The sequence below is a fragment of the Lissotriton helveticus genome, chromosome 7 (assembly GCF_964261635.1).
Source record: "Lissotriton helveticus chromosome 7, aLisHel1.1, whole genome shotgun sequence".
NCBI lineage: Eukaryota > Metazoa > Chordata > Amphibia > Caudata > Salamandridae > Lissotriton > Lissotriton helveticus.
The window spans coordinates 1,963,736,448-1,963,760,663 of NC_136068.1; the positions used below are offsets into that span (position 1 = coordinate 1,963,736,448).

Here is a 24,216-nt window from a genome sequence, read left to right on the forward strand (position 1 = left end):
ATGTTTTATAGCGCAGGTAACACCTGAAGGTTTGTTGGCGCTTGTGCTGAGAAAACAGAGAAAAGAGAGAAAAAAGTGAGGGTCAGGACTAATTGTAGGCCTCAGTGAACAGAAAAGTTTTAAGGAGAGATCTAAACCTAGTGTAGGGGAGGGACAACCTTAGAGAGAGGGGGAGGGCGTTCCAGAAGGAAGGGGCTAAGAAGGAGAACCTAAGACCACCGTGTTTCTTCCTCTTGAATCTAGGGACTGATAGCAGAGCCAGTTGAGACGAACGAAGGTTGCGTGAAGGGAGATAAGGGTGGAGGAGGGAGGAAATGAAAGAGGGGCCTCCACCTGCAAGGGATTTAAAGATTATGCAGCCCAGTTTGAACTTGCAGCGTGCGGTGACCGGGAGCCAATGGAGACTTTTCAAAAGAGGACGAATGTGTTGATACCTGTGTGGAAAAGTAAATTTTGCCATGTTCTGTGTCCCTACGTGTCATCCATCATATGTTATCTGTGCATGATTAATATGCATATGTTATTCCCCATGTTCGATTAAAGACGCAATTATAGTTGTGTCCACCTTTAGTATGTCAGTTTCCAGTTCTCGTGAATACTACGAATATCAGGCCTATGTAAAGCTACGTTGCCACGTTTCTCAGTGTGCACGTTATTCCATTGTAAAATCTCCGTTTCTAGGCCTCAAAAGGGCCTGGACACCAGATTCAGCTCCTGTCCCCTGAAGCCTCGCTGAGGAGCGATACAGCCCCCGCCTGTATCCTCGACCCTTCACTTACTTCCTGCCTCGCAGTGCCCGGTTCAGCCTGGCTCTGCCTCTGAGTCTGCCAAGAGTATGTTATGATTCGAGTTATCAGTACAGCCCTCCTTCTCTGCATTCCTAAGCTACTGAATCGCATCAATAGTTTCCGTCATTGTCTAGCCTCTACGTCTCCATGTAAGAGAAATACTGCATTTAATGATCATTTAATATTCTTCATCACGCACTACATGTAGAATAATGCATGCTCCAGTCTTAGAGTCTGTTCGCCTTTACCCCGATAACATTTGGATTCTATCAACATGTTCTCTAAACATCAGATACTAGATACTGCTTAGGTACATGTCGCCCTGACTCTCCAGACTTCAGTCTCTGCTCCTAGCACAGAGTTCATAGCTCCCAGCTTCTCCTAGTAACACGTCATTGCCAGTTTGCGCGCACCATCAGGTTAGAGGTCCCGGCTCCTTAGGTAGCCCCCTCCATGGTTTCCACCCCATTCATGACATATTCTGTTACGTTTGCATCACATGTCTATGTATACGCCCTGTTACACCTCTTTTCACCCTTATCTTTCGCGACTGCTACGCGTCACGCCTATTGCTCTTCCCACTGCTACGCCTATTGCGATGTAATGCTATGTGTTTGCGTTATGTATATATGCTCATGTACTGTTATTAAAAAGTTATCCTTCCTTCCGCCGATTCCGATCCTGACCCCGGCAGCGCTGCCAGGGCTTGCCATCCTATTCCTGTGCAGGTTGTCCCGTCCCTGTCTTTATGCTGTATTAAACCTGCAAAACTCCTACTACCTCGAATCTTGACTCTTATTTATTGAGCTATCTGTTATTCATTTATGCATTCAAAAAGAGAGGTATTATTTATTTATTTACCACATAATGGCGCCCGAATAGGGACTTGCCCTTTCCCCACGCGTCGGTGAAGCCACGCCGACCCCCTGACCCTCTGCAGTCGTGACGGAACTCTTCTGCGCACCGGCAGATATTTCTGCTTCAAGTATCCCTCAGGCCCACGGAGGAGACGGAGGAGGCGGTCCAGCATCCAGACGAGACGGTGGAGGAACGCGGCGAGTCCCGACCAGAGCCCAAGCCGAGAGTCCAAGGTCCGAGGTATCCGGAGGCCCACCCGTAACAGAAGTCCGAAGTTCGTCCGTCCGACGTCCAAGCAGTCCCGTCCAGTCTGAGGCCTTCCGTTCTTGCTGCCCGGTGAGTACCATTACTGGGGTAGTATCTAGACAGGGTCAATTTAATTGACTCTGGTCCGTGGGTTGGTGGTACACAAGCCCACAAACGAAGTGTCCACTCCGGTGGATACGGGTCCTGACGTGTCTCTGTATGAGACCGGTAAGTTTCGTACTGTTTCAGCAGTGCATCTAGTTTCTGTTCTAGTCAGTTCTGTTCTCGAGAAAATTCATGTATTCTGTTTTCCGTATTCCAGGTAGTATTCTGTTCGAACTGTTATTCTGAATGTTCTTCATGTATCTTGATGTCGTGGAATGAGTGTGAAGTAGTTATCGTGTTTATTGTGTATCGTATTGTGTCCAGATTATAGTTCAGTCATGCCGCTCTTTTCAAAACTGCGTCAGTTGAGAACTAGAAAAGGTCTGCTAGAAGCAGCAGTTCCTGTCCCGCCTAGGGACAGTCCAGGTCATTTTATGTATCAGAAGCATGGCATAAGCGCCATATTGTATCTAGATTTATGGGTCGAGTATACCAAACAGTTAGAGGAAAAGTATAGATGGCCTGTGTCAGGCACATGGGATGCCGAGTGCATCATGAGAGTAGAAGAAGCATTATGGAAAAAGAAAGCCAGACAGTCACAGAAAGATGCCATCGAGTTATGGCGCAAAGAATCTCATAAAAGAACCGAAAAAGAAATCAGAAAGTCAGAATTAAGTAGAGAATCCTTGGAACGAGCCCAAGAAAGGGAATTAATCGAGATTGGTGAACGAGTTAAAACCGAACAGTCAGACAGACAGAGGCATGCTCTTATTAAGGGTATGTATCCTCTTCTTGCCGAGGGCCTGCCAAAAGCGACCCCGGAGGCATCCAGTAACTTTCCGCCACCATTAGTTCCGACCAAGCTACGTCACAAACAGACCGCAGCTGATATTTTCATTTCGTCCTATTTGGACGACACAGTCCCAGAATATGCAAATCCTGTTCGCGCTCCGCCAGTCCCTGTAAATCAGGCACTCCCCGTTTCTCCAGACACCGGGGTACCCCTTGCAGTACCTGTTACGGTCCCCCCGGTCCAGCCCGCCATACCAGTTCAGCCCGCATTTCAATTTCCTGCCACACTAGTACGAAGAGGATCAGTCGACGATTCTAGTTTAGGGGCCGCAGGAGGAGGTCCTCCTCAGACCCCGCCGCCACATAAGCGTTTAACGTCAGCCGAATTACATGCACAAGCGTCACAGCGTACGCCCAGACATCAGTCTGTAGCAGAAATAAGAAAAGCCCTTAATGAATGCGGCTATGATCCAGTCCCAGGCGAGGATAATATGGTTTTATATTCATTACGTGTAAGAAAGGTGGCCGAGTATCTAGTCACCCTACCGAATATGAAAGAAGATCTAGACAGAATATATCGTTTCATCCGTACAGGGGATGATCCAGAAAGCATTGGCGAAGTCATGTCTCAAAGGAAAGCCGAGATCCAGCTCATGATACTAAAGTTTTTGATTAATTGTTTAATAAGAGAACAAGATTACCCGTCCAAAGATCAAGCCGAAATGAGAACCCTGACAAAGTGGAGTGATAATATAGCCGAGGGTAAGCACAGGACCATCAGTGCTATGGAGAGTATGTACAAGAAAATCCGTAAAGAAATAATAAAGTTACACGAACAGCGTAAAGCAGCACAAGTAAGCGAGAAAGAAAGTAACTCTGATACTGAAGAGGTAGACGGCGAGAATCCCGCCAGAATAGCGTATGTAGGAAAATCTAGATTTCCAGATCGCCATTTACGCCTAGAACACAAGTCAACTTTCCATCATCCAGCACCAGAACAAGGTTCTCTAGAACAAGTGTTTCAAGCTACCGATCACATTCTGAAATCACGAATCGGTTACAGTGAGTTAAGTACTATGCATGAACAAGAACTAGCCCGGTCAGCAGTCCGATGGACTACTGATTCTACCACTTTTCCAGACGAAATAGTGGCACAAATGTTTCTGAAAATGCCCCCAGCCGAGCAACGACTGGCGGGTATGTATATGATTCAGCACCTCATTACATTGTATGAGGGTCAGCACTCTGATCCAGGCCCGTTACATGATATCCTGAACGAGTTACTCCAATATAGATGGAAAGGTTTAGGTACCGATTTAATTAGTGTCATTCTAGAACAGCGTCACAAATATAGAACGTTTTTGAACCCGCATTTTGTTCATGTCTCACCCCCAGAAAGTAAACCATTTTACATAGAGAGACAGAATCCGTTACGAGAAGTCCACCCAGTTAGAGGAACGGGTGGCGAACTAGAACGAGTGTTTGTTTACACCCCGATCACAAAGATGGAACTCTTAGAGATGAAAAAATTAATCCCCTGTCATGATAAAGATCCAGCAGGGTTCCATCGAGAATTAAAAGACATGCTCCGTATGGGGGAATACACGTATCCAGATATAATTAAAATGTTAAAGGTTCTGCTGCCCGCAGGGGTGTATGAAAAGCTCAAGGAAAAAGAATGGGAGGTGGGAGAGAAAAAGATCGATTGGGCAGTTCTAGAAGCTGAAGATAAGGCACGAGTACCAGGTACCGGTCTTGGAGCGAAATGTAAAGAATTACCTGAATTATTGATTCAAGTTTTACCCAGATTGTTAACAACGAAAAAGGAAGACTGGGATGCAATCTCAGCCTGTAAACAGAAACAAGACGAAGACATTAGTGATTTTTATTCTAGATTTGAGAAATGTTTTAGCATCAACAGTGGCCTCAAGACAAGTAGTGAGTCATACCCTCACCTTTTTGTTACTAAATTAGTCGAGAATTCAAGTCCACCAATTAAAAATCGAGTTTTGAAAGTCGAAAGTACCTGGCAAGCTAATACCCCGTCCCAGATGTTACAGATGCTCCAATATCACCAGAATAGAATCAGGGAAGAGCAAGAACACGAGAGAAAACGTATGAAAGACACGAAAATGAAAGTACTAGTTGCACAATCTGTTCCTCAAGACAGTCAGAAGAGGGGTCCGAATCAAGCCAGTCATCCTGCAGCTCCCGTTAAAGGGAACTGCAATTATTGTAAACAGCCAGGTCATTTTATAAACGAGTGTGCAGTTCTGAAACACAACATAGCTACTGGTAAGACTAAAGAAAGACCACGTCCGCCTAGACAAGAACAAGTTTTACAGATTCCTCAGCCACAGAATGCACCACAGACAGTTACAGCACCGCAGCCCATCGCTGCAACACAGCACGTTACACAGCAGATGTACCAGTATGCACAGTCTGAGTATCCAGAGTATCAGCCATATTCATGAAACAGCCTAGAGAGGGAGGTAGGCTTGCCTCTCATCGAGATACCTGTAGATCAAGAAGGTCCCTATGTTCACAGTCAAGTATTAGGGAAAGACAGAAAGTTTTTGATTGATACAGGGGCAAGTAGGACCACAATTAGCCACGCCGAAGTTCCAGGGGCTCCGCTCTCAGGCTCAAGAAATGTTTCCCTTGGATTTTCAGGAAAACCCATTGTAAATGAAATATCAAAGCCAGTTACTCTAGAAGTAGGTCCATTGTCCCGTACTACTGATCTGTTACTTACTAAGTCATGTCCAGAGAATCTATTAGGTATTAAAACACTGAAAGAGTTAGGTGCAGTTATATGCTGTTCCCCAGAGGGAATACGATTGTTCCTGCGTGACTTTAAGGGTCACTATGTATTACGAGATTTTGATCCCAGATTGTCCAATGTTCCGCAGCATCTATGGGCGCAAGGTCCAACTGATGTTGGTTATATGCAAATCACACCCCATCGTGTGACTCTCAAGCCAGGTGTAGTGTTACCACGAATCAGACAGTATAGATTGCCACTGGAGGCTGTAGCAGCCTTATCCAAAATTATTGACGAGCTCATCGCTCAAGGAGTGGTTGTAGAAACTGACTCCAATGTATGCAATTCTCCGATCATTCCAGTCATGAAACGTACTGATCCAAATGCACCCCCAGTATATCGATTAGTGATTGACCTACGAGAGCTTAATAAATGTATTATTCCCCAGTACCCAGTTGTCCCAGATATCTCTTCCCTATTGACAGCCATTGATTCAGAAGCCTCATTTTTTTCAGTCATAGACCTCAAGAATGCATTTTTTAGTGTCCCCATTCATCCAGACAGCCAGTTCCTTTTCGGATTTTGTTTAAATGGAAGGAGCTATATGTTCACACGAGCTCCTCAAGGTTTCACAGAAAGTCCTAGTATTTACAGTCAAGCACTTAAGAGACAACTAGACAACATTCACATGCCAACTGACACTGCCCTGCTCCAGTATGTCGATGATCTACTGGTCACAGCCCGTTCTGAACGTGCTTGCGAGCGAGCATCCCTCACAGTTCTGTATTTCCTAGCCGAGATGGGGCACAAGGTGTCCCCTTCGAAGCTTCAATTCTGTGTCCAGCAAGTGGTCTACTTAGGACACTTACTGTCCAAGAGGGGTAGGCAGTTGACACCTGACCGTATCCAGTTAATAGCGAGTCTTCCTCAGCCCAAGACCCAGAAGGAGGTACGTGCTTTTATCGGCCTCACTTCTTACTGCCGACAATGGATTCCTCAGTATGCATTTCTAGCCAAGCCACTGATACAGTTAACGACACGGGAGGCAGCCGTATCGACTGTCCTCCCTTGGACATCTGAACATACACTCAGTTTCAATGAGTTAAAGAAAGCCCTATGTCAAGCTCCAGTTCTAGCCACACCAAGCTACAGTAAGCCTTTTACACTTTTCGTCACAGAACGTGAAGGTACAGCATTATCTGTTCTCACACAAGATCAAGCAGGACAATACAAGCCTTGTGCTTATTTTTCGAGCACATTAGATCCTGTAGCCCAGGCTCTCCCTGCGTGCCTCAAGTCAGTTGCAGCCACAGCGCTAGCTATCAGACAAAGTGATTCCATAGTATTAGGACACTCCCTGACAGTACAAGTTCCACACTCCGTGGAAGTTCTTTTAAACCGAACACAGACTCAGCACTTGACAATTGCACGTTTAACAGGTTATGAATTGACACTGTTCCAGCCACACATAGAAATCAGACGCTGCAACATCCTGAACCCTGCTACACTGTTACCATCAGTTACTTTAAGTCCGGACACACACGACTGTGTGGAAGTAGTTAATATTACGACAAAGCCAAGACAAGATCTGACAGATATTCCGTTACCAGATCCCGACCTGACACTTTATGTGGATGGTTCATGTATGAGAACAAGTACAGGAGAACTAGTCGCCGCGTATGCAGTGACTACCGACACCGAAGTTATTAAGACACACCGTATTGACACCCTGTCCGCTCAAGCAGCAGAGCTAGTTGCTCTGACACAAGCCTGCATACACGCTAAGAACCGGAAAGTTAATGTTTACACAGATTCACGCTACGCATTTGGAGTCGTACACGACTTTGGAGTGCTCTGGCAGGAGAGAGGTTTCATGACTTCTCATGGAACCAAGATTCAGCATGGTCTCCTTATTCAAGCTCTGTTAGATGCAATACATTTACCGACATCCATTGCTATCATGAAATGCAAGGCACACACGAAAGTTACTGACATTATTTCCCAGGGTAACGATCTAGCAGATCGCACAGCCAAGCTTACAGCACAGACTCCAGACATTCCAGTTAACATGACACACACTCCAGATCCGACTACATGTATGACAGTTAAGGACCCTACTCAAGATGTCATAGATATCCAGTTACATGCTACTCCCGAAGAAATCAAGAAATGGTCCGAACAAGGAGGGGTCCAGACAGATCAAGGATGGTTAACGAAAGGAAAAGCCACTTGGTTTCTCCCCGACTCTATGGTTCAAGTCATTATCAATACCGCACATAGTCCAGCACATTTAGGAGAAAAAGCTATGTTAGACAGTATCCAGAACATTTGGTTCAACAAGCATTTACGAGCTGCAGCCAAGCAGAAAGTCCGTACCTGTATGATATGTTGTCAGTTTAATCCAGGTAAAAGTGTCCCGGTGGAACAAGGTGGATTCCAACCTCCTGACCACCCTTTTGAAGTCCTCCAGATGGATTATATTCAGATGGAGCGATGTCGAGGTTTCAAGTATGTCCTTGTAGTTGTATGCGCTTTGTCCAGGTGGACAGAAGCATATCCAGTCCCAGATTACACAGCCGCGACCACCGCCAAGCAGTTGGTTCGTGAGTTCTTCCCCCGTTATGGACTCCCTAGGGTCGTATATTCTGATAACGGCCAGCCATTCTCCTCAGAGTTAATGAAGCATGTTTCCCTTTTGTTAGGGTACCAGTGGAAGTTCCATTGTGTACGCCACCCTGAAGCAGCAGGTCTCGTAGAGAGACATAACCAGACTCTGAAAATCCGCATCGCCAAAGTATGTAAAGAGAAAGGTGTGGACTGGCTAGTAGCTCTGCCAGTCGCTTTGTTCTATATGCGCATGGTCGCACATTCCAGATCAGGTCTGTCCCCGTATGAGGTCGTTTTCGGCCGCCCCCCTAACATGTGGGGTACACCCAGACCCCGAAGTATTACCGATGTTTCAAGTAATATGCTGACAGATTACCTAGCTTCCTTGATGTCTGCCCTCAACTCTTGTCGTTCACAGGTTGCCGCCGCATTTCCAGACAATACCGAGGTGGCACCGCATGAAATCGTTCCAGGATCCATGGTCCTGGTGCGGAATTTTGACCGCTCAAGTCCGCTAGAGCCTCGCTGGAAGGAGCCCCGACAGGTCCTCCTCGCCACACGTACAGCCGTGAAGTTGGAGGGACGCAAAGGCTGGGTGCATCTTTCACATATAAAGAAGTTTTATGGACTGAAACCGGTCTCAAAGAACATTTCCCAGGATTCGAAGGATTACCAAAGTACTATTCTTAAGGACTGTCCCGCAAAGAACAATGATACTGCACCCTCCCCGTTAGAGAAAACTCCACAGCAGGAGTATAAGTTGAAACTCCGGTCTAGTAAAATAAGTCAGCCAGTTTGATTGTCTAAGTCCTCCCCTAGGTGAAACGGTTAGACTGTTTCTGACATGTATAAAATAGACCCCCATAGTGAGAGAGTTAGTCAAAACTCAATCCGATGTATCGTTTTTCTATGTTTCATATTATTTCTCAGCATTATGATTTCCTGCACCAGTTATGCATTTTACCTGTATTTTCCAGTTTCTCATGTAAATAAGTCTGCTAATGTTACGGTGGAGCACACGTTTAGTGATCTGCCTCCTCATGAACTCTCTTACCGCCTCGCTATGCGAAATAATTCTTTCATCCGCATGTTACATTATTCACACCAGACCAGCAATGCCACTAATTGTTGGGTGTGTGGTCGACTCCCCCCTTTTCAGACACCGAAGGGAGTTCTGCCACTCTTTCCTTATCCTTTTTCACATAATGGTTCGTGTGGAGCATGGTCCACGTTAACGTCATCCTCAACAGATATGTCTTTTCTTAACAGTACGTGTTTTCCAGACAAGCAAGGTCTCCCCCACAGAACCGGGTTAGATCTAGAAAATGAAGTGTATAATTTAGGTAATTATTCTTCGAATTTCATGGTTCTGAATGTTCAGTCTGATACTACTCCAGACTTACCTGCAATTTCAGTACTACCAGTCAAAGGCGAATTATGTGTCCGAAATAATGGTTCTACACACGTAGGACATAGTGATTGTACTACTATTGTCAAGTATAGTGACAGTGGGAAATCTATTTTCAAAGCTTCACGTCATTCTTATTTTATTTGTGGTCAGACCGCATATGTTCGTCTGCCCCTCGATTGGGAGGGAACCTGTTACATTGCCTTCCTACTGCCACCGGTTTTTCTAGCCCCACCCGACTACCATAGGAATTCCCACCTAGTACATACAAGACACAAGAGAAACCTCCCGATTGTCGATTATACTGAAACTGCTCTAGAACAATATATAGATATCAATAAAGGTGTCTTCCCTTATTTAGGTACAGTTGTGAATAGTAAACTGATACGTAGGTTAACCAGAACCCTTGAAGCAGTAGTAATTGAGACTACTTCTGCTCTAAGTAATTTAACCGAAGAACAATCCTTTATGAGAATTGTCGTGCTCCAGAATCGTCTCGTCCTTGACGTCATATTGGCCGATAGGGGCGGGGCCTGTAGAGTCATCGGATCTAGTTGCTGCATTTTCATTCCAAATAACGCGCCGTCTGTTTATTCAGCTATAACCAGACTTCATAAAATTGCCCATCTGTTACACCAAAATCCAGGCACCTGGACATGGTCCGGTTGGTTCTGGAATATAATTTCCGCCTGGGTATGGAAAGTCTTGTCCTTTCTAGGTATTGCAGTAGCGATCATATTTAGCTGCTGCCTCTGTATACAATGTGGCCCTGCGATTTGCGGCATTTGTGCTACATCATGTATTCCTAGTCCCAAGCCCCATTCTAAAACCCGTTCCAAGAAAATTCGAGACGAGCAAATGATACTGTATGAAATGATAGATGGTATCATGAATATTGATGTTTCCTGATGGAAACGTAGTGACAAGGAGGGAATGTGGAAAAGTACATTTTGCCATGTTCTGTGTCCCTACGTGTCATCCATCATATGTTATCTGTGCATGATTAATATGCATATGTTATTCCCCATGTTCGATTAAAGACGCAATTATAGTTGTGTCCACCTTTAGTATGTCAGTTTCCAGTTCTCGTGAATACTACGAATATCAGTCCTATGTAAAGCTACGTTGCCACGTTTCTCAGTGTGCACGTTATTCCATTGTAAAATCTCCGTTTCTAGGCCTCAAAAGGGCCTGGACACCAGATTCAGCTCCTGTCCCCTGAAGCCTCGCTGAGGAGCGATACAGCCCCCGCCTGTATCCTCGACCCTTCACTTACTTCCTGCCTCGCAGTGCCCGGTTCAGCCTGGCTCTGCCTCTGAGTCTGCCAAGAGTATGTTATGATTCGAGTTATCAGTACAGCCCTCCTTCTCTGCATTCCTAAGCTACTGAATCGCATCAATAGTTTCCGTCATTGTCTAGCCTCTACGTCTCCATGTAAGAGAAATACTGCATGTAATGATCATTTAATATTCTTCATCACGCACTACATGTAGAATAATGCATGCTCCAGTCTTAGAGTCTGTTCGCCTTTACCCCGATAACATTTGGATTCTATCAACATGTTCTCTAAACATCAGATACTAGATACTGCTTAGGTACATGTCGCCCTGACTCTCCAGACTTCAGTCTCTGCTCCTAGCACAGAGTTCATAGCCCCCAGCTTCTCCTAGTAACACGTCATTGCCAGTTTGCGCGCACCATCAGGTTAGAGGTCCCGGCTCCTTAGGTAGCCCCCTCCATGGTTTCCACCCCATTCATGACATATTCTGTTACGTTTGCATCACATGTCTATGTATACGCCCTGTTACACCTCTTTTCACCCTTATCTTTCGCGACTGCTACGCGTCACGCCTATTGCTCTTCCCACTGCTACGCCTATTGCGATGTAATGCTATGTGTTTGCGTTATGTATATATGCTCATGTACTGTTATTAAAAAGTTATCCTTCCTTCCGCCGATTCCGATCCTGACCCCGGCAGCGCTGCCAGGGCTTGCCATCCTATTCCTGTGCAGGTTGTCCCGTCCCTGTCTTTATGCTGTATTAAACCTGCAAAACTCCTACTACCTCGAATCTTGACTCTTATTTATTGAGCTATCTGTTATTCATTTATGCATTCAAAAAGAGAGGTATTATTTATTTATTTACCACACCTGGGTTGGCGGAAAATTAGAAGGGTGGCCTTATTTTGGATCTGCTGAAGTCTCTTGGCTTGGTAGTCAGCAATGCCTACGTAAAGTGCGTTTGCATAATCGAGTCTTGAAATGACTAGCGCTAACAGCACCAAGATGAGGGCTTCTGTTGTAAGGAGGCGGGAGATCTTTCGTATCTTCCTAAGCTGGAAGTGACTAGAAGACACTACCGCGCTGATCTGAGTTTTCATAGAGAGATCAGCACTAATGATAACCCCCAGGCTTTTAGCCGAGTTCACTGGGCAAGGGGGGCTGCCCAGATTAGCCGGCCAGAAAGAGGGTTGCCAAGGATTGGAGGGACCCCCGACAAGAACCAACTCGGTCTTGTCGGGGTTGAGCTTAAGATGGTTAAGGCTCATCCAGTCATTTATGAAACAAAGGGTGGTTTGAAAGGTGGAAATAGATTCATCCGATGTGTCGATGGTGAAGACCAGTTGAATGTCATCCGCGTAGTTAAAGGCGGTGACATTCAACCTACGGAGAGAACGGATCAAAGGGGCCAGGTATAAATTAAAAAGGAGTGGAGACAAAGAGGAGCCCTGCGGGACACCGCAAGTCAGCCCGACCTGGTCTGAGTCAAAGCAAAGTAGTCAGTATTTTTCATAGGCTGGTCATTTTATTTAGAGTTGACTTTCTTGGCTGTTTGTTCGAACTCTAGACGTAATTACTAAACATTCTTTCTATTACCACAAAACTTTGAACATCGATTCACAGAGTAAGGTAAAAGTCAGTGACTAGGCACATTGGTCAGAAACCGTACAAGTACTCACCTCAACCCCGTAGCATACCAAGAAGAGGATGACCAGAGCGATGAACAAGTAAACCCTCCAAAGAGTGGGAACGCAGGCGAGCTGCAAAGAAGAACAATGAACACCTTTATAATAACTTTTGAATCTTGTCTGATGAACACCATATTCACCTAATCAGTAGCTAATAGCGGTCCCTTTTTAATTTAATCAGTAAATGTAAATGTAAATGTACAGGAATTTATATAGCGCAAATCACCGAGCGGTTTCTAAGCGCTTGCTTAGGGAACCCATCCTGGTATTCCCCTGTGAGATAACCCCGGCAGGGTATCCGCAAGGTGAAAGCCAGGCATCCCGCCGCGAGTGGCCGTTGTGGAGATTAAGCAAGCTATTGCCCAGAGTCGCAGAGTGTGAACCCGTGAATCAAGTAGGCACCGGAGCGAGAATTGTCGAGTCCATGGACATTTTAGGACTCAAGACCCTGCCGAGCCGGGAATTGAACCCTGGTCCCGGGCTGACCTCTGCTTCCAGGTCTGACTCCTCTAACCAGTGAGCCACACTTCTCCACCTACCAGTACCTTGTATCATGCAAAACAAGAGCATCCTCCTTCAAGTTCCAGGTTAGAATGCACCTGAGTCAATTCTCTTGTGGATTTTTCTGATTATTAGTTTAACTTTGGATTTGTTAATAAGTTTCTAAAATCTTATTAATTCAGTTTCAAGTGCCATAACAGTCCATCAAATGTTCTCTTTTGATTCCCCTCCAAAGTTCTTGGATCCCCTTCAAAGAGGAACAGATGTGGGACAACCTCAAATTCAATGATCAATTTATTTTTTAGTCTAGTGAAACGGATCAATCACAAATCCAAGTCAAGGCACAAAGTAGCAAAACAAACTTTAACTATGATAGTTGGCACCCTAAATGTGCGCTTGAAAAAATCCAGACTTTTACTGTCTTTCATGCCCTGCAGCCCATGGGGCCACACCAACTTTGAATTAGCTGGAACTGAATCCAATCTAATGGTGAAATATTAAGACAAAAGAGCAGGAGCTGGGCAGGTGCAGGAGCAGGACTGGGGTCAGATGGGGAGGGAGCATGAGCTGTCGACTTAACTTTAGCCTCACTTAAACATTAGCTGTGTTATGAACAGTGCGTTTCCCACTTGATGCACTCCTAGAATTCACAAAGAGTGTATTACATGAGTGGAGCAAATGGTGTGGAGATAAGCCATGGTAGAAAACTACGGGTGAGCCAGGAACTCCACTCCGCTGGCGGAGTTCACGGAGTTTAGGCACTCTGCATTCCAAGTGGAGTGCGAAGTTATGCAAAAAAAACTCCGCCAGCCACAGGCGGAGCGGAGTTCACCAGCGTGCCTCGATTGCCACTTGTATTGTGAGCTCTACCCCCCCGAATCACATTAAAAAGTGAAAACTCCCCAGTGCAGCAAACCTTACTATGCTCTATTCCATTTCCAAAAGCTGCGGCCATCGCAATAATATTACGTAAGCAAAGAAGTTGAAACCAGTAAAAATAAGAGAACCGAACATGACGTAAGAGACACCGCAGTTCTAAAGCTTCAATGATGCAGGATTCTGGGGGGGGAAATCAAGGCATCAGAGAGAAGGAAGAGGTCCGAAGACTGGGGCAAGAGAGGGGAAACCATGAGTGACAGATATTGTATGTAAATAAATGTTTTCTGAAGGGTGCGCCACGCCTATTGTTTGATCCAGTGTCTTCCTGACTATGGCAGTTTCTCCGACTGCTCCAGTCATAGCTTGAGGAGATGGCGGCTCTTTTCACATCTACTGCACTTCTCGCACTGTTACCTGCTGCGTGCTATCTTATTATCAAAAGGCCAACATCACATCATGCACAGCCATAGCTGAACACATGAGTTCTATAAAGCTTCTCTGCTCCTCAACTAACATACCACAACCTTTAGAACAGCCGGGCGTTAGCTTGGTCTTGCCTCCTTAGTGCGGCGGTGCTTCTGACTGTGCTGCAGGCCTAGGGGTCGGTGTGCCACATGTTGTAGAGTGAGTGGTTGTATTTAGTATGCTAACTGGGCGGCATTCCGCCACACGTGGAACTCCGCGGTATTTCACAGATTTTTTTATAACTCTGTGGAATTTTGCATTCTACGACTCCGTGAGCACCGCCCACCCCTAAAGAAAACAAGGAAGGGCAGCAAAGTGCAGATTAACAGAGACTACATGTCACATGGCAATGTGACATGTCAATGACATGTGAATTAACAGGGAACATGAAAATCTGCCTCTGACTTCCTTTAGAATCCTGATCACCTCTTCTGTTGCAATGACTGTGTTGGCAGAAACCATTGTACAATAGAAGGTGGTTCTCTTGCCTTGATCTTTTATAAGGTTCTCTGAACTTTCCAGATTTTCCTTGATTTATGCCTGAAAACCTGAGTAGGTTTCTGGTTCTTCAATGAGTTATGGCTGACCGACTCCTGATCTACCCCTGAGAGTTTATTCCTAGTTAATGAGCATTGGCAACAGTGAGGCTTTCTGGGACATATCCCACTACCATCCCCTCAAATGCACCTCTTTCTGCTGCTATAACACCAGTCCCAGACATGGAGAAGATTTAGGACACTCTAAAGCAATATTTAATAGATATTTGCCTTGAGACGCCTTTACTGTCAGCACCCGGGAAATATCCCCTCCCTTCGGCAAAGCTAAAGAAAAGGACTGCAAGTATTTCACTAACAAGTGTGATGTGCTTACTGAATAAATTCCAGTCCTTATTAATCAGAATGAAGATCCAAGCAATGGCAGAAATGCAACTTGACACAATCCATTACTTAAAAGAAAAAATATATAGAAAATGTAGGCAAAATGTTACCTTAGCTCAAGATACAGAAGGAAAATCACAGATGAGCACAAAGAAATATAGAAAGGAGGTGGGTGTACTCCTCTTTCATAGGGGAGGCAGTGGACCTTGATGAAGGAAGGAACTCTTGCTTGGGAAGGGTGGACTATGTAGGGTCGGGCATTGAAATTGCAAAGGTAAGTAACAGTTAGCTCTACCCCTCATGAAAGAAGCTTTTCTCCATCACTCTCCCATGGAGACCCAATGACCGTGGCACTGCCCCTGCTGACTGAGGGTCTTCCTAAGGGAGTGCCTTAGGGTCCCCCTATTTAACATTTCTGTAGTCATCATTACATTCAGTGTGATGCAAACAATTTTCATGCAAGTTTCTAGAGAGTAAACTGTATTGGATTCAAGGGGACCTGTACCTCTGATATAATGTACAGTTCTTCGAAGTCACCAAAAATCAGGAAAATGCATACTGCAGTCAGTCCAATCAGTAGTAGTGAGAATATATCTAAAACAACAAGAAACAGGCATCTTTTAATCATTCAGAATGAAGCTTTAAAAACACAAGACTTCTGCAGTGCAGGGTCCATAAAAAATGTTATTGCCACCTTCAGGAGAATTCAGTGCAACTCTCTAACTGAAAGGTCCAAGAAATTATTTTTTCGTCTTTTCTTGTCTAGAACCAATTTTCAGGCACTCTGGGAAGGCAAGATGGCGACAGCTTAGAGCTTCACGGCTTCCCTTCCCCCGAGTCCCGCACGGAGTGATGTAAAACAGGCATGGAGAATCTTGAAGGTTATCGCTTACCTGCTACGGCTTCAGCTGCGAGTGGAGCCTCGCAACCTTTGACGGGGCAGGTCAGGTTTGCCGACTTTGGATGCATTGCTGGTCGGTGTAACGGTCTAGTGTTTCACGGGTCTCGGCTGAGACCCGGAAACACCTCCACACAATGTATCACCTTCTGGCCAGGCGTGGCCAGAAGGCTATAAATAAATGGACGGTCGCCGCTCGTGGCTTCCGGTCCGACTAGCTGTCCAAGTGTGTGTGTCTCAGTTATTACCCCACATCACCGTATGTGTGTATAAGTTATCTGCCCCCACTGAGTACCCGCTCCCTTACAACTGGCGACGAAGGTGGTGCGTGGCCGGAGGTACCTGAACCCCGTCTGCGGAGCGGATCGATCTCGATCTGGTGTTTCCCGGTACCGCGTGGTGTCTGCTGTGGTGCTGGCGGAGGGTGCTCATCGGTCGGCGATCCCCTGGTAAGCAGCGTGTCCAGTGCTGCGCGGGGACCGGAGTGCTCGGAGGGGCCGTGCAGTCGAGGAGAAGGCCTGGTTACTGCGGAGGAAGGTGCGCGCGTGCGCAGTGATCGCGCGGCCTGGATCTAGGGCGGAAGCGTGCGCTGGGGGCCCTGAAGTGCGTGAGGCGGCGTGGTGATCGCCGGAGTGCCGAAGTGGAGCCCTGAGGGGAAAGCGGCCCTGGATGACGACGAAAGGGTGAGCCAACAAGCATTGGCGGCGGACATTTTCAAAAAAAAAATTTAGACGTTTGAAAGTGGAACAACATTAAGTGACATTAATGTGGGTGAAATCGTAGGTTTGCTTGGACTGAAAGTGTCTGGATGGGAGTCTAAGTGGTGCCTGCCTGCCGTGAACCTCAAGGATACACAAAAGAGACAGCGCAGTACCACTGGAAGAGAAAATGTGAAGGGAGTCAGTAACAAGGCGCCATTTTCTTCATCAAGGGCCACATGGTGGCCAACCACGAGGCAAGATAGAGGCCTAGCAGCACACAGGCATGTCAGTACCACAGGATGCAGCCAATGGGGGTGGGGCGCAACAAGCAGTGGCCCCAGCACAAGCAGGAGGACTTCAGCCGGCAAGAGCAGTGATACAACAATCGCCACATGCCCAAATCAACCCCATTCCTCCATTTAGTGCGCTAGCAGACCCTGGAACGGCAGCACCTCGATGGGGGGTGTGGCTAAGTCACCTGAACAACTATTTCACAGCAATGAGGGAGAAAGACAATGAAGTAAAAAGGTCCCTGTTATTGCATTTTGGTGGTGATGAGCTATATAAGCTGTTCCTACACCTACCCAACACTGGAGCAGCGACAGACTATGATGGTGCGGTACAAGCGCTGAATGCGCATTTCGATCCGCAGCTGAATCCCCATTACGAAAGGTTCAAGTTTAGGCAGTCCCGGCAAAGGAAAGGAGAAACTATGGATGCGTTTTATGCCCGACTAAGAGAGTTAGTAAGCACCTGCCCGGATGATGACCAAGACAAAGAGGTAACTGCGCAATTAATACAGGGGTGCAAAAATAAACATCTAAGAACATTAATTTTAAGACAACCTTGCATAACACTTGACGAAATACTAATGTTGGCACGGTCACACGAACTATCGGATGCACGGGCAGCAGCAATGGAATCAGCCCTCAACCCGGCAGCACACGCAGAAGCAGCGGTCAAGACAGAGAGAGTGGATGGGGTGCGGAACTCTAACCGGGGAGGCAGAGGAAGATGGCCGACCAGGACCCAGAGGAGGGCACAGTGCGGGTCCTGTGGGTATGAAGAGCACAGTCGAGACAACTGCCCAGCACGTGGCAAAACATGTGACAAGTGTGGAGGAAGCAATCACTTTGCCAGTGTATGCAGAGGTGGAGGCAGAGGGTCAACGCGAGGGCAAAGAAACGAAGGCAGGAAGCCACCAACGAAAGCAGTCCGGCAACTGGCATTAGACGACGCACGAGATACGCACTCGGAAAAAGGAAACAGGACACCATCTCGCTACCCGAACCGCCTGGATGACTCGTCAACGGACGATGAAGACGAATGCTATTACATGTCCTTTGTGAATGAGCTCAAACGGCGGCGTAGACCCCAACCAAAGTGTCTGATCCAAATTGACGGCTCGACGGTGACAGGGGTCATAGACACCGGAGCCACAATTAATGTCATGGGCATCCAGCATTACAATGCACTGAGACCAAAACCTCGTCTGGTGCCGTCGAGTGCACGAATCCTCACCTATGGAAGCACAACACCACTGCCGTTAAGAGGGAAGATGACAGTCCAAGTCAAAGCAGAAAATCAGGAAGTGACAACGACCTTTCATGTAATTGATAAGGAGGCAGACCTGCTGGTTGGCAGTCACACGGCCGAAGACCTCAAGTTAATTGCCTTTGCAAACGCAGTAAAAGAGCTACACACGGAAGAAACTCTCCAGCTATTCCCGTCACTGTTCCAAGGACTAGGTACTATCAAGACACCTCCAGTAAGGCTACATATCGACAAGGCAATTCAACCAGTTGCGCTACGGCATAGAAGAATTCCGTTTCATCTCAGGGCGGCAGTGGAGCAGGAGTTAACGAAACTAGAGGAGCAAGGAGTAATAGAAAAAGTGACAGGGCCAACACCGTGGGTGTCACCAATGGTAATCGCTGAGAAGGCCAAGCAACCGGGACAAATCAGAATATGCATAGACATGAGGATGCCAAATAAGGCGATAAAAAGAGAGAGACATCTTACTCCTACAGTGGATGATATATTAACAGACTTAAATGGGGCGCAATGGTTCTCCAAATTAGATCTAAATGCGGGGTACCATCAATTGAAACTGGCAGAAGAGAGCCGTTATATCACTACTTTTTCCACGCATCTAGGTCTGAGGAGATATAAGAGACTCAATTTTGGCATCACGTCGGCAGCTGAAATCTTTCAAAACACTATCCGAGAAATTCTATCAGGACTTAGTGGGGTGTTAAATGTCAGTGATGACATCCTCATACATGCCAAAACCAGCGAGGAACACCACAGGAGACTGAAAGCAATGCTGAAGAGGTTGGCAGAATTTGGTGTCACGCTACACAAAGAGAAATGTCAATTTTTTAAACAGTCCATCGAATTCTTTGGTTACGTATTCGGAGCAGAAGGGGTGAGAGTGGATGCAAGGAAGTCAAGTGCCATCAAGAATGCCACTGCACCGACTACAGCCTCAGAGGTGAGGAGCTTCATGGGAATGGCGCAATACTGTGCCCGGTTCATACCGCAACTTGCCACCATAGCGGAACCTCTGAGGAACCTGACAAAAAAGGAAAACCCGTGGAAGTGGTCACGAATGGAAGAAGAAGCCTTCAACAAGATAAAAGCAGCACTGCTGGATAGCACCACTTTGGCTTACTTTGATACAGCACGTCAAACGGAAATACTGGTGGATGCGAGTCCTGTCAGACTAGGAGCACTATTGACGCAGGAATCAGAACCTGGGATATGGGTACCATTGGCGTTTGCTAGCAAGGCCCTCACAGCCACTGAGGCGAGATACTCACAAATTGAAAGAGAGGCGCTGGCCGTGAAGTGGGCGTGTAATCATTTTCACTTATACATAACAGGGCAACCCTTCAGAATGGTCACAGATCATCAACCTCTGGTGCCGTTGTTCAAGGGCACAGGCCCACATCCTCCGCCGAGGATCGAGAGATGGGCTATCCAAGTCCAGCACTATCAAATGGACTTAGTCTACAGACCAGGGGCCAAGAACCCGGTGGATTTTTTGTCTAGGCACCCACAGACAGACGTTGCCGAGGAGATGAGTCAGGAAACAAAGACTGAAGAGTACGTAGACATGGTAGCCCACCTATCGTGCCCCCGGGCCCTGGCACTAGAAGACATTGTAGCTCAGTATGGGGAAGATGCTGTCATCATGCGAGTCAAAACAGCCCTAGACACCGGATCGTGGGAGAATATCTTGCGAAATGTGAGTGACTGGGATGAAGCAGATCAGGCAAGGCTGTCCCAGTTCTGGAGAATACACAATGAGCTCAGCAAGGCGAATAATGGGCTGATACTCAGAGGAAGGCGAGTAGTAATTCCCCGCACTCTGCAGGACCGGGCAACGCTGCTTGCTCATGAAGGACATCAAGGAACAAAACGGATGAAGGCAAGGATGCGGGAAAAAGTGTGGTTTCCGTACTTGGAAAACAAAGTGGATGAACTGGTAAGAAACTGTCGAGCGTGTCAATTGACTAGTCTCCCTGAGGCACCAGCAACAGTCATAACGGAAGAACCACCAGCACCCTGGACGTGGGTCAGTCTAGATTTTGGAAGTTTCCCGGACGGGAGAGTGACTGTGGTACTAGTCGATAGCTACACGAAATACCCAGTGGTAGAAGTCGCTCAATCTACAAGTTTTGCAAATGTCCAGCCCATACTCAGTAAGACTTTTGCGATGTTTGGAATCCCGCAGGTTATAAAAACCGATAACGGACCCCCATTTCAAGGACACGAATTCAAGGATTTCATGCAAAGGCTGGGAATAACACATCGAAGAATCACACCTCAATGGCCTCAAGCCAATGGGGAGGCAGAGCGATTCATGAGAACTGTGAATAAAACTTTGAGAATTGCACTGGTAGAAGGAAAAGATCCCGAAGCGGCCTTGCAGTTGTTTCTCAGGGAATACCGAAGCACCCCGCACAGCACTACCCAAAGGTCCCCGTGGGCGCTCATGTTTGCTGGACCAAGGCACGACCTATTGCCTACAGCAGAAAACTGGACACCGGAACTGTATTCACCAGCCAACACTCAAGAGAGAAGACGAAGAACAAATGCTAAAGCAAGCCACAGGAGACGGGCGCAAGACAGAATACTCTCCCCTGGGGATGAGGTGCTCGTGAGAACAAGACGCCCTGGAGGAAAGTTCAGAACCCCATATGAAGTGGATCCCTGGACGGTCAAAGCCACCAACGGCACAGCTGTAACAGCACAAAAGAGCGGTGAAGAAATAACCAGGAACGTCTCATGGTTTAAACGGATTCCACCGAAAGATGACCATCAGGAGGAAACTGACGAGCCTGCAGCAGGAACATCCAGTCAACTTGACGACCGGCAGGTACCTCATGAGGATGAAGATAACACCAACAAGTCCTCAACCCCGGGGAGCAGAGACCACAGACCAACAATCCCCCGAGGACGATACTATCACAACCTGCGACCAAACCCTAGACCAAGTCGGATGCTGGCGGACTTTGCCTGCTGACTCTGCCGTGCAGAAGACCAGAAAACAAGAACGTTGAACACTAACTTGGGAAGGGATGTAACGGTCTAGTGTTTCACGGGTCTTGGCTGAGACCCGGAAACACCTCCACACAATGTATCACCTTCTGGCCAGGCGTGGCCAGAAGGCTATAAATAAATGGACGGTCGCCGCTTGTGGCTTCCGGTCCGACTAGCTGTCCAAGTGTGTGTGTCTCAGTTATTACCCCACATCACCGTATGTGTGTATAAGTTATCTGCCCCCACTGAGTACCTGCTCCCTTACAGTCGGGTGCCCTGCTTAGCGTTCGCGGCTCCGAGGACGCTCACAGCCGGTGCACGCTGTCTTGCCGATACGGGATTTGCGGAGCTGTGGAGCGGCTGGGAGACACAGCGGACCGTCGGAGAAAGGGGCAGGGGCAGCACAAGGCAAGGTGGCTGTCAGAGCTCTACCACCAGGCCCGGTTCTAGAGGGTGGGCTGGGTGAGTCGGGTGGGCCGGGTGGGCCAGGCCCACCCAAACATGATCCTGGCCCACCCAAATACGAATCTTGGCCTTTGCAGCAACGTCAAGAAGGCAGCAGAAAATGTTAACTATAATATAAAACATTCCTCTGAACATAATTTATCATCTCCTCCTAGGAGTTGCGTGATTGGGCCTGGGCTCTCTCGCAGGCACCACGAATCACGCATCTCCTTTAGAAAGGTGAGCTGAGTCCCCGACCACTCGTGTAGGTAGAATAGGGGCATGGCGAAGGGGAAAAATCCCTTCTTTGGCACCAGGTGACATTTGCGTGCTGTATGGATATTTCTTTCTTTTCAGCGTTGGAGAAAAGGAGCTTGTTTATCCTGATTCACCTTTCCTGACCCCCTCAGCTGCTTATCAGATCGGGCTGTGAGACAGATTTCCAACCCAGCAGGTATGATGATGTGTGGCTAATCTGTTTTTAAAAAAATCTGCAAAGGCCCAGCAAGACACATGCTTCATGTATGCTCCGAGAATGTGTGGCTATTTGTTCATATTTTTAGAATTCACAGATCGAACATAGGACAGTGTCCTATGAACTGTATTCAAAGAGCTGCATACAAAGCTGAATGGTATAATTAGAACTTTTTTTTGTGTGTTGTGATATAGTTAGAATTTCCCCAGTCTTTCATTATTCTAATGTTGCTATAAAGAGTTTGTTTGGGCGATATACATTTCTATCAGTAAAGACAAACCCTAACCACTGGGTTATGCTTTAAATCCCGAGTTTGTGCTTCTCCAGACCTATCCCTCTTAAAACATACCGCCCACCAGTATGGATGACATGTGATTCCTACACCTGGTAATCCTCATTGGCGTATGTGACATTCCCTATAGGCTGATTTACATATTTGTATGATTCATTGTCTCTGCATAATGTGTGTGTGGTATAAAGTACTGTGAAATCCTGCACTATGAGTAACGCTATGCGACAAATGAAATGCATATGAGAGAGGGGCTAAGGAGAGATGATGGGCACTGTTGGAAGGTAGCAGTGAGCTAATCCGAGGAGGAGGTCATGAGGGAGGGGCTATGGAGCGTTATGGGGCATTGGTGGAGGGTGGCAATGAGAGAATCTGAGAAGGCCATCCTGCGGTGGAAGGGGGGCTACAGACAGATGAGAGGCACTGGTGGAGGGTGGCAATGTGAGAGTCTGAGGAGGAGGTCATGAGGAGGAAAGGCTATGGAGAGATGACGGGCACTGTTGGAGGGTGGTAGTAAAGATATCGAGAAAGAGGTCAGTGGTGGGGCACCAATAAAGACTTTCACACCAGTGCTAAAGCGGGCCCTTTCATGGCCTTTCTGTTTTTGTTTATTTATTTAGCAGTCGGGTCATAAGGGCCACTGTGGAACATATTTTAAAGTGTGTGCTAATTATATTTACTGGTATATTTAATGTTTTAAGTTTGAGGGGGATTTAACTAATGTTTTTACCTGGAATAATGAAAAAGGATCCGGATGGTGGCTGATATCGGGCTGGGGCCCAAGGTGAGCTGTGAAGTAAGGTGCACAAGAGATGGATGGTAGAAAATGGATAATCAGGGCTGGAAGGGAGGGTGCTGCAGAGTCCGGGGTCAGGTGGCGTTAGTAATGAAAAGAGATTCTCTCTGAAGGCTGGCAATGAGGAAGGCTGAGTAGTGTTACTTGCCTGATACTCCCACCTCAGAAACCTCCTCTTCTCATCAAAGGGACCTTACATGGGATGCATTTTTTAAAAAAAATGAAACATCTGTTTCATTTTTTAAGAGCAGGCAGCGGTCCGTGGGACCACTACGTGCTCTTAAAAATTATTTTCACATCCTTTCATAAAGGGGAAGGGCTCCCCTGGTGACCCCTTCCTCTTTCTGAGTGGCTCACCACCTACTTGGAGTAGGTGGTAAACTGCGAGTGTTTTGTGACTTTAATTGTGGTCACAAAACAATGATACATACAAATGCGGCTCGCTATTAGGAAGGGACGCCCCTTCCTAATACCGTCTTGCACAATAGCGTTTGTACATGCGAGCAGGGCAGCACCACATAGGCCCCTGGCTGAGTGGCGTACTGACCAATCGCAGCGCTGCTTGCAGCATTGTGATTGGCTTAAGGGAGGGACCTGGCTGCCTGCTTCCTGTTTTTTTAAATGAATATTATTAAATTGAACCCTTCCCCACCAGACCTCAGCGCGCGACCCCCCACCAACCCACCATTCCTCTCTCCCCACCCCCTCCCGTGAGTCGCAACTGCCGCAGTGGCCCACCCGAATGCACCCTTAGCCCACCCAAATACAAATTCCTGGAGCCGGGCCTGTCTACCACCCAAGGAAT

The 24,216-nt window shown here is 47.0% G+C and overlaps 1 protein-coding gene across 1 annotated transcript in view; it reads right to left on the reverse strand.

The window, feature by feature from the left end:
• Nucleotides 1-24,216, reverse strand: part of LOC144770986 (putative cation-transporting ATPase 13A4) — a 722,230-nt gene that overhangs the window by 2,843 nt on the left and 695,171 nt on the right. The window contains exons 28-29 of the mRNA XM_078655855.1: nt 15,766-15,854; nt 12,529-12,609 (exon numbers count right to left, since the gene is read on the reverse strand). Of these exons, the coding sequence (XP_078511981.1) occupies nt 12,529-12,609; nt 15,766-15,854 (170 nt within the window). The remainder of the gene's footprint in view (nt 1-12,528; nt 12,610-15,765; nt 15,855-24,216) is intronic.